The sequence below is a fragment of the Telmatherina bonti genome (assembly GCF_933228915.1).
Source record: "Telmatherina bonti genome assembly, chromosome: 14".
Lineage (NCBI taxonomy): Eukaryota > Metazoa > Chordata > Actinopteri > Atheriniformes > Telmatherinidae > Telmatherina > Telmatherina bonti.
Window position 1 is genome coordinate 22,685,335 of NC_136612.1, and position 10,589 is coordinate 22,695,923.

Genomic DNA, 10,589 nt, shown 5'->3' on the forward strand with positions numbered 1-10,589 from the left:
TGTGCATACTGATTTAGGCTCAAGAGTCTAGACGAAAATGATACCAGGTATTTGATTGCTGGCAGGGGTGAAGACAGCTGAGTATGTATTGGGGTGAAAAGCTAAACTATTTAACTTTTTATCAAGTGCAGCAGAACACATGCAAACACATACATTGCACTTTGGCAGCGCAATGCACAGCTAAAACAATGCACAACCTTTTATTCTGCCTGGCCAAACAAATAAAAAGGGCACCACCAAAAGGAGGTCACACACAGGCACAAAATATTTAATTGGATTGGCTTAAGCTTTGATCTGATGCATCTGAAAGAAAATAGTTATTGCAACACACATATGCTGTGATACTGTTTCAAAAAGCTTCTGCAAAGTCACGTGATATATTTTATCCAGTGCATTAATTTTTCATTATGATCTTGTATTGATGATGGGCGTGTCTGTACTCAACGGGATTCAGGTCTAGGCTCCTCAGTGGCCAATCAATGTGTGAAAATGATGTTGCATGTTCCCTAAGATAATCTTTCACAATTTGAGCCCGGTTAATCCTGGCATTGTCATCTTGAAATATGCCTGTACCATCAGGGAAGAAAAAAACCCATTGAATCAATAACATGGTCATTCAGAATATACAGGTTGTCAGCTGACCTCATTCTTTGGCCACATAATGTTGCATGTCACAAAGACTACAATCTTTTCCACAACCACAGAATGTGTCTTTTTATGTGGTTATTATGAAATGAGAAACTACTCATTGCATCTGTTGGGGTTAAACTTGTTAACACATTGCCAGCTGACAGATAATTGCCCATGCAGTAATTATCCAACAGGAGGCTTGTACCCATTTATTTAGTTAAATCCAGGTGGCGACTTTATTTCTGGTCAGGCAGTGTAATACTGGGCTATTATTGTTCGCTGGCAGCTGTCATACTTCTGTAATGAATTACAACTATTAGGAAAAGCGATGACTGACAAGGATAGCCCCAGCTGTGACAAGTACATAGAAAAAACATGACAAGGCTACTTTTTAGCATAGCTTAAACTTTAAAACATTTTGCAACAGCACTTAAAAAAAATGGCCAGCCCATTTTACCGTCAACAACCTAGAAGGCTGTAGTCATTCAAAGTCATTCTTATTAACTTCAGGCATATACTGTACAGTTTGCTGACTGACAGCACAGCTTGACAGGACAGCTTTCACATGGTAGGGGCAGAGATGTGTGAAAGTGAATGTGTGCATGTGACTCTGAAAAACCACACATGGCTCCTTGATAACTACTTGGTGCAGATATGAAGTGCAAACACTGCAATGGAGGGACACAGAATTTCCTTCATATGTGCCATTTGCCTCGTTCTTCTCTACTCTCAAATCAGCCATGTGCATGATTAATTACTGTTCTGGAAGCTTCAAGGTGGACATTAAGTTGAGACAAGCTCATACATAACGAAAAACTCAAATTCTCCTCTCTCTAATGAGTAACAACACTTTTGGCTTTCTGATTTTCTCCAAAAACTACCCGTCATGAAACCCTCTGTGCTTGTTGTCTTCCTTATTGCGTCATCATAGGTATACACAGCCATGATGGTCTCATTTTAAATAATGAAAAAAAGCCTGGTTGGCAGGTATCTGATGTGTTTGGGGGTCAGAATACCATTGGGCTATGATATGAAGGAGAATTACATTAATCACTTTGGCCAAAGAGATTGCACAGTCTCCCCTCATTAGAAAGCTCCCACAGGGTAAAGACATGAGAGCAGTGTGAAAGAAGGTGATACTGTACAGCTTGCCAGTTCAGCTTTGCTCAGCAGTATGACTTCGAGAAGGTTACACTTACAAATTAAAACTCCATTCAAAAACAACATGCTATAACCTTTAAGGAGGCTAGTAATTTAGAACCCTGTTAATATTAGTAAGGGCTTATGCCATTTTACAAAAGACCTGTTAGAAGCTTAAATCTATTAAAATATTCTTACATCATTACAGTAAAGCTGGTGTTTCCGTCCTCAATTAATTTAATATGAGTTTCAGCATCAGAAAAATTGGAGCATGCATATGAAATACCAAAAAGTCTTTAGAGCAGCATTAAGATTCTTTTGTTCATTTTGTGGGCTGAGATAGAAGTTTTTAACAGATTCCTGACTGATCACATAATTATCATGACTTTTGTTAGTAAACAGATGTTTACATAAACAGTTACAGCATAAAAAGTATCCATATCTGGAATTGTATGTAGCCTAATGAATATACAGTGAATTTACATATTTTAACTGGGAGTTCAAAGATCCATTATCTCTCCAGTTAGTACCAAATTCTCCAATGAGTCCAACTGGTTAACTTTGGTCTGCCAATTGTTCTTCATTCAGAATGCCATAAGTAGGCTGCCTGACAACATAAGCAGTATAGCAGAAACAACTGTTCAAATACTTCTGCCAGTTAGCCACGTAAATTAAACTGGATAGAGACATACCCAATTATGCATAGTGCACTTGGAACTGAACTTTTGTCTTACATGAATGGCAGTGACAGATTTGGTCAGTTTCCAAAAAAATAAATGGCCCGTAAGTGATTGGTTCCAACCAGGAAGTTTTGGGATAACAAACTATCCATTATTTGATGGAACAATGAGCAAAAATCTTAATGGAAAAAAGGTCCATATAGCCATCATTCACAAATCTAGACGTATGTTAACAAGCAACATGTGTTACAAGTAGTCCTTTTCAGAACATCAAATTTGCAAAATAACATTTAATATAGCTGAGCCACAAAACAGAAGAGATCAAAACCTTCACTAGCATAAGTGGAACAATGTCACACAATCACAATCTGTTCACACAATCCCATATAAACATCCACAATAAAGAACTAGGTTATTTCTTCTCGAAAGAATGACTTCTTGAAAGTGAAAAGAGCAACATTGAGATCTTTGACAGAATAATGCAGCCACAGTAACATTCTTCTCCAAAGGGATAATCTTCTGCAGGTGCTGTCACTCTGCATTAAACACAAAAGAAAGACAGACAGGTACTTTCCAGGGAAATGTAACCAAATATAGCCCACATTTACAGTAAGGAAAATCAACAACAAAACAACATCTGAATCACCAGTAGCCATTAGAGAGACAAGCACACAAAGAATACAGCATGAGCACTGTTGGACAATTAGAAGATTACCATACATCTTTCCAGCTAATTTGGTTATGATTCTACATTAGGCTCATTACCATTTGTATTTTTTTCTGAATTACATCTAAACAAACTAGATTAATCTACTAATTAAACAAGACATGTTTTCTGGTTCCAACTTCCACATTTTGGACTAAATGCTTAAATATAACAAAGCATTACTACTAGCCCTGGCAAAAAGCTATGTATGGATGTATGTACACATTTTAAAGAGCTAAACCAATTGTTTTTCTTTTTTTTTTTTTTTTTTTTACTTTTTTTCCATCTAATAAATAATCCATATACACACACACACACACACACACACACACACACACACACACACACACACACACACACACTTTGGCATTTCAGCACATTCAGTTTCTATCTGTAAACAATCTGATGGTGTGTTTAGAGTCTGTCTACCTAAAAGCACGAACAGTCATTTTCTCTGTATATTGTTGTCTTTATGGATTAATCAATCAGAAGAAAGGGTATTTTCTAATTCAAGCCAGTAAAGTAATTACCTGGAGCCTCTTAAATGACTATAATATCAAAGAACTGCTAAAAGTACCTGCTTTGCAAATAAACTACATTTTTATTTTTTCATAAAAAAAGCAAAGGCACACAGGCAGCTTTAACACTCAACTAACCAAATGTGGCTGCACTCTATTTAAAATTAAATAACATACTTTCAAAAGAAGAGCTTTTAAAAATGTTCATCTCCAGAATTAAGATGTCATGGAACTGTAAAAACACTCAGTAGTTAAAAACTACTAAAGAAACTAAACATAACAACAACTGACACAAAAATAAGTCATCAAAAATACATGGACGACAGCTCTACTGCAATCAACGTCTATATCAGAGCAATTTACTTCCAAATAAGACAACGGGGACCAGACCCTGCCAGGATCCACGCCTGGCTGCTATGTTATTGAAGTGATTTACAGAGTCTGAGCCAGACAGTCCAGGGAATTTTACAGCACTGGAGAACAGCTCTCACCTGGCATCCAGTTCTCTCACTGACAGACAATCTACAAGCAGAAGATAAATCCTGGGAGGAGAACTAAATGTGTGATGAATACAAGAAAGTGGTAGAGAAAAACAAGTGGGGGTGATTACGCTTAGGGCAACACAATTATTTAGATGATATTAAAAAAAAAAAAAAAAAAAAAAAAAAGAGGTGTAAGAACAAGACTGCGAGTCACTCATTAATCTAACAGAGATGAGGTTGCAATGCAGACCCATAAATCACTCCTGCTGGCTGGCAAACAAAAGGCACTTTCATTTGAACTTCTTCCTTTACTGGTAAATCAACTGATTCTCGGGGAAATTCATTCTGTCTCTGAATCGTCTACTGGGTGTACAAATAAGTTGATAATTTATAAATCTCAATTTATTAATGCACAAATTTGAATTGCCAATGTGTATGAATTCCCAGGTGATATTAATCCCTGCTTTAAATGCACTGGGCAAAATGGGATGCACAGCCTCTTAGCAGAAAAGTAAAGCGACTATAAACCTGAATGTTAACTGAAAAGGGCAGACAAACACCATCTGCAATACTTTAGTCAGACACTGTAACCTTGCTTACAAAAGGACAATAATGGATCAGCAAGCTTTAAATGAAAAAAAGAACTATTAAGCCCGCATTTAGTCACACCAAGACAATTTGCATAAGTGTATTAAATAAAAGCTGTAGTCAACCAATTTAACGAAAGGGAAAAGACAAGGTAGTGAGATAAAAATTAAGCTTCAGGCAAACCTCTAACAGAAAAGGTGACAGGTACATTAAGTTGTAAAGCAATCCTTGCGGTTCAGAGCAAGGTTAAGAGAACAGGACAATTTGAGGATGTCTGGAAGGCAATGTGATTGAGCAAGAGAGCAGAGAGAGCCGAGTGGAGTGAAGGATGGGAAAGAAGATGGCGTCTGAATGTAATGTAGGCACATAGTACCAACACCACAAAGGGGGACAGAAACTCAGATCCTGCCAGCAAATCAGTGCCAGGTACAATACGTGATGCTTAAACTCCATTTTGATCCAAAAAAAATGCTCATTCTACCCTGCAACTGCTTTGCCAATATGCTGGCAAGTAGACATTTCTTTTGAGTACTACTAATTCATAAGTTTGAAGAATGCAAATGTTAAAGTATGTGGGCTCATAGAGGGAGCACCACACCTGAGGGTCTCAGCCAATTTTTGACAATTACTCTGTAGTGTAGAAATACCTAAAGCTTTCATCAGGAAGAAAAGAAAAACAACCTTTGTCATACTGCAAGTTAAATAAAAATATTTTTAATGCAAGAATATAAACTTAATCTTTTTCCCTTTAAGTGCTTACCTTTGAGTTGGTCAGCCACCACACTCTGGCCTATCCTCTCATTAACCTGCCCATCTTCACGCTGGTATCGGTCATCAAGGAAGTTGGCTGTGGCCTGGGAGAGGTGGACCTTTCCAGCAACACCCAGCTGCTCCATCAGATTGGCAAGATTAACATCATTCGACCAAACATCAAACTTGAAGCGTTTCATGCCCAGGATGCCACACAGTACAGTGCCAGTGTGGACACCCACTCTCATGTTCACCATCTCCTTCTTCTCCTGGCAGAACTGCTCAATTGCCTGAATCATGCCCAAGCCCATCTCTATGCAACAATATGCATGATCTGGTCTTGGTTCTGGACACCCAGCAACGCAGTAGTAACAGTCCCCAAGAGTGCTGATCTTTTCACAACCGGTGAGCTCACAAAGTCTGTCAAAGCGTCCAAATAAGTCATTTAGTAGCCCGACAAGAGCATGAGCAGATTTGTTGGCAGACATCTTGGTAAAACCCACTATATCTGCAAAGAGGATGCTGACAGGCTCCATCCGTTTCATGTTGAAGGGTCTGAAAATAATCTGACCTCTGGGAATAGAAGTTTTCTTGCGTTTGTTGTTTTTTGGGCTAGAGATGGCAGCGGCTGCCCCACTGGTGGAATAACGTTTAACAGAATTATCACCTATCTCCTCGTCACCCTGCTTCATCAGCTCATCTGCCACTATTCTTGGCATAACAGAGTGTATCATCCTCTCCTTTAAGGCTTTCTCCACCTCCAGATCCTTGCCATGCATGACTGCTTGACCAACCTTAAGAAAGGTGCTGCGTGACCGTACCTCAGACATGATGAACAGGTGGATGCCAATAGCATGAGCACAGAGATGGAGCAGGGCTTTGGCTGGGCCCAGCCAGCTTAATGTGTCCCAATCTGACAGCGAAGCTATGATCCAGTTCTCCCCTGACTGAGTGAAGTGCAACCAGCCCAAACTCTCAAAGAAGACAGAGTAGAGAATCCCAAGCAGGACAGATGCAAAGAGACGAACATGGAGAACGCTATACAGTAACAGCAGAACTTCAATGCAGAGGGAAAAGGTGCCTACAGGAGAGAGACAGGGGCATCTGGTGCCACTTCCTACAATCTTCTCATAAGACTGGTTGTATGTGGGCCCTATGCCACTGAATTCTTCCTCGTCAAGCACAGGTGTGGGAATGTCTGGGTCTCTGAAGCGTGATGTTTGCATCTGGGGAGCCAGGGTCAGGATGAAAGTTACAATGATAAGCAGCAGAGATGCTTGGTTGTAGTAGCGCGAGTACAGCTTGGTAAAAGTTAAAAGGAAGAGAAGGAGGCAGAAGAGAAAGAAAGAAGCAGTGGGGAGGAGAAAAGTAGCCCTGTCACAGCGGGATGGATTGGCAGCAAAGTATAATCCCCATAGGAAACAGGAAGCTAGCAGGTAAAAGAGGACATAGCGGAAGCGCCGCTGTGTCTGAGGGAAGCAACGTTCTCTGCAGGCTTCCTCTAGAATTGAAGAGTCAAACTTTGGATCCCAAAAATGACCTGCTGATCTTTCAAAAAGCTGAGGCATTTTCTTTTGAGCACGAAAACTCTTAACCACTGGCCTTCTCACTCCCGATTCTCCAGAGCTACAGCTAGAAGAAATACTGTACTTGCAGTGCTTGGCTCCCCCCATGAATCCTCCTCCGATTGAGGCCAGTGGTCCACCTCCATGCTTGTGTTTGACACTGCTGCCAATTCTCACTGAGATGCCTCCGTCTCCACTTGAATCACAGCTCACTTCTGTGTTGTGAGGCAGCAGTTGCTGATGTTGGGGTGATGCCATGTTGTATTTAAATGTATCCAAAAATGTGAAGGGGAAAAAAAATGAAAAGGCACTGTAATATATGGGGAAAGAGACAAAAATGGTAAGGCAAAGTATGTGTTCACAATATAACGACTATTGTAAAGATCAAGTCTTAGTTCTTTTAGAACAGAACACAAGCAAAAATGTTTTCATAAAAAAATCCAACTACTGTCCAGGCTGTGTTAACACCAGCAGACCATCCTGTGTTTTTGAGTTGTTCATTATTGCCGCTCTTGACGTCAATCTCTGCATTCCTCTACATTCCCGTCTGTTTTGACGCACTTGAGACTGCAAGGTTCACTCGCTGCTTGCACCGTTACAGTCCAAATCCACTCGGCAGCAGTCTGCTACTCTCCCAGAAAACTACTTTCAAAAAACGAGGGAATATGATCCGTAAAGGGGAAATGATATGGAAAAGACATAAAAAATAATAATAATTATAATAATAGATATGTGTTTTAGAGTTCTGGATTTGTCAATTTTATTAGTAAGAAAAGAAAATCCTGTTCCGCTTCATTTTAAACAGCCTATTACAGCCAGAATACTTTAATGACTGGAGCATATCCAGGTAGACCACGTTTTCCACTTTTTCTTTTTTTAATCACTTCCACTGTGCATATGCAGATTTAGGATGGGATACCTCCCGAAATAGACTTAGAACTTCATCAAAAACAAGTCAACTGATGCGTCTAAAAAAACTGTCATTTTATCATTTTTTTCCCCTCAACTTGAGGCGAAAGGGAACTTAAGTGCAAAAACTACCCCCGGAGCTGTAAATATACCCGCATGCTCCTTGCTGCAGGGCCTAATCGCAACTGTTCTTATGGACGGAGCCCCGTCCTTTCCTGACTTCTGCTCCGGAGTCTCCGTTTCCAAACTCGTGAGATTTTAGTGTAAGCAGGTCCGCGGGGAACCTTGTGCGTAACAAACACCCCAATTTAAAAAAAAAAAGAGAAAAAAAAAAGGTTTAGACTTATTGCAAAAGCGTTGCTGTCAATGAACCGTGCATAGACACGCTCCCCAAGGCTATGCACAAAAAGTGTTCCATCAGTATTGCTTTGGTATCCAGTCACACCACATGTCGCCAATCCATCGTCACCGTGCTCCCCAGGAAGATATATCCAGATGGTGTAAATATTCTGCTCATGGCGGTTCTCTGGCTGTATCCCCAGTGTCACTGGACGGCTGTGAAGAAAAACGCAGGATAGAGGACACTACACCAAGTATCGTGCGATCTTTCGTTTGGTCTGAAGTAAAGTTTGCCCACGACGGATTGGCCACCTTGTGAACGCCAGACAACGAAAGCCCAGAGAGCGTCGAGCTAATTAATAGGTCTCCACCTCCTCTGCACAATCACTCACCCCCCACCTCAGTCCCACAGGTTAAAGCAGAGTGCTGCTCTGATCTAACCACTTTAATTGAATGGGAAGTGGAGAGAATGTCGTCATACCTCCAAATTATTTCCCTTTCATCCAAGACTAACATATTAGGATTGTTGTTTCATCGTTCCGCCTTCCCATCCCCTGTACCGTCCACAGTCTGAGAAGAATAAACCTCTTCGGGTTATCTGACCATATTTGTGCGCGCTAGAACAGCTGAGACGCTTTGTGCGCATTCCTGGCGTGGTGGGCAAACACCGGGGCAGCAGCCGCCACCATCTTCTGTGTGCCGACAGCCGTCCAGCCACAAGCAAAGAGCGTACACGCGCGTATGCACGCGCGTTTAAGAGGCAAAGGGAGAGCGAAAGAAATATATTCTGAGAAGAAAGATTAAACGATGATCGTATCCGCTTTTTTCCTTTAACAATAAAACCCCGATCACAACTGCGTATATAGCATGCTGAGAATCTGACACACTTTCGCAAAAATTCAAACGTGGCACTCTTTTATATTGGCCCAGGACGTTTTTTTTTCTTTTTACCTTACCTTACATTAAATTAGGGAAGCTCCAGTCAAATCACACTCTTTATGCCTCCCCCCCATAGAAATCTGCCAGCCTAATAATGCTAAACTTTTTGCGTATAAAATCACAACACACATAGGTAAATTCACTAAAATTTTTGCTGAATTACTTAGCACCTAATGGCATGTAAATAGGACCACTTCCACGAGGTTTACTTTCTTTAAACTCATGATGGTTGTTAAAATTCAGAGCGCTCCGACGAACACGTTTTATTGACATTTATTCTGAAAGGTTCATACTTCCGCTCAGTTGGTCACAGTTAACTTCACTCTGCTGTCTATTATTTGGCAAAAAGAGACAAGGGACCAAAGGATTGGCTGAATATGGGGAGGGGTCGTCGTTCAGAGGTAGGGACAACGTATTTTGGGAGATAGTGACTAAAATAACATTTTTTATTCCAGTCTCTAGTAAACTGCTACAACATATAATGAAATAAACCCAAACGTGGCAGTTAAATAGTTCTCACTGGAGGACAATATAGGCCTAAGGGTAAGTGATCAGACGCAAATATAAAAATAATACATACCATATATGCATATTTTTTTCTTTATTTTATTCAGGTAAATTTTTGTCTTTACTTAATCTGCTCACAGCATGCCTTTTCAGAGTGGTTTTGATTTCTGTTTATTTCAGTTTGATCTGGTCTGTCTTGTTTTATAACTGGTTTGAACATTTTGGTGCAGCCTTTGCTGTCATGGCGCCTTCTCTCTGATAGACTTGGTTAATGACATGAATACCATCTGGAAAGTGCTCTTCACATGGCTACATATTGGGGAAGTACTCTGGAAAGTACTCTGCCAAATCCACTTTTGTTGTACTATTAGTACATCTATGCCTTTTCATACTGCTGGGCTCAACGGTTTGTTTGATTTTCCAAACTATGTATCTGACTCATCCTCTTTGAGTTATCTTTCTTATGGAATTACTTCACGCCCTAAACAATGTAATCTTTCACTTGCATTGAGATCCCATTTGACCCCATGTTGTGAGTTTATGGCAAATGCTCCAAAATGCAAACACCATACATGAACTAACGCTAAACTTTTCTTAACATCTTGACAGATTTAATTGATCAAGATGTTTATGAAACTGCTTTTGAATAAGTTGTACAATTACATTTTGCATTTGAATCCCACAAAAAGCTATACATATAAAAAGCTATAACCTTTTTGTTATGCCTTTCACTCTCACATTCATGGTATAGCTATTATGAATGTGAGTGTGTGTGTGTATATATATATATATATATATATATATATATATATATATATATATATATATATATATAT

At 39.9% G+C, this 10,589-nt stretch overlaps 1 protein-coding gene across 1 annotated transcript in view; it reads right to left on the reverse strand.

Moving 5' to 3' along the window:
• Positions 1-7,317, reverse strand: part of LOC306765584 (adenylate cyclase 9) — a gene marked incomplete at both ends in the record, with an annotated part of 29,185 nt that extends 21,868 nt beyond the window's left edge. The window contains one exon of the mRNA XM_079253066.1: positions 5,505-7,317. Within this exon, the coding sequence (XP_079109192.1) occupies positions 5,505-7,317 (1,813 nt within the window). The remainder of the gene's footprint in view (positions 1-5,504) is intronic.
• Between the last annotated feature and the right edge of the window lie 3,272 nt (positions 7,318-10,589).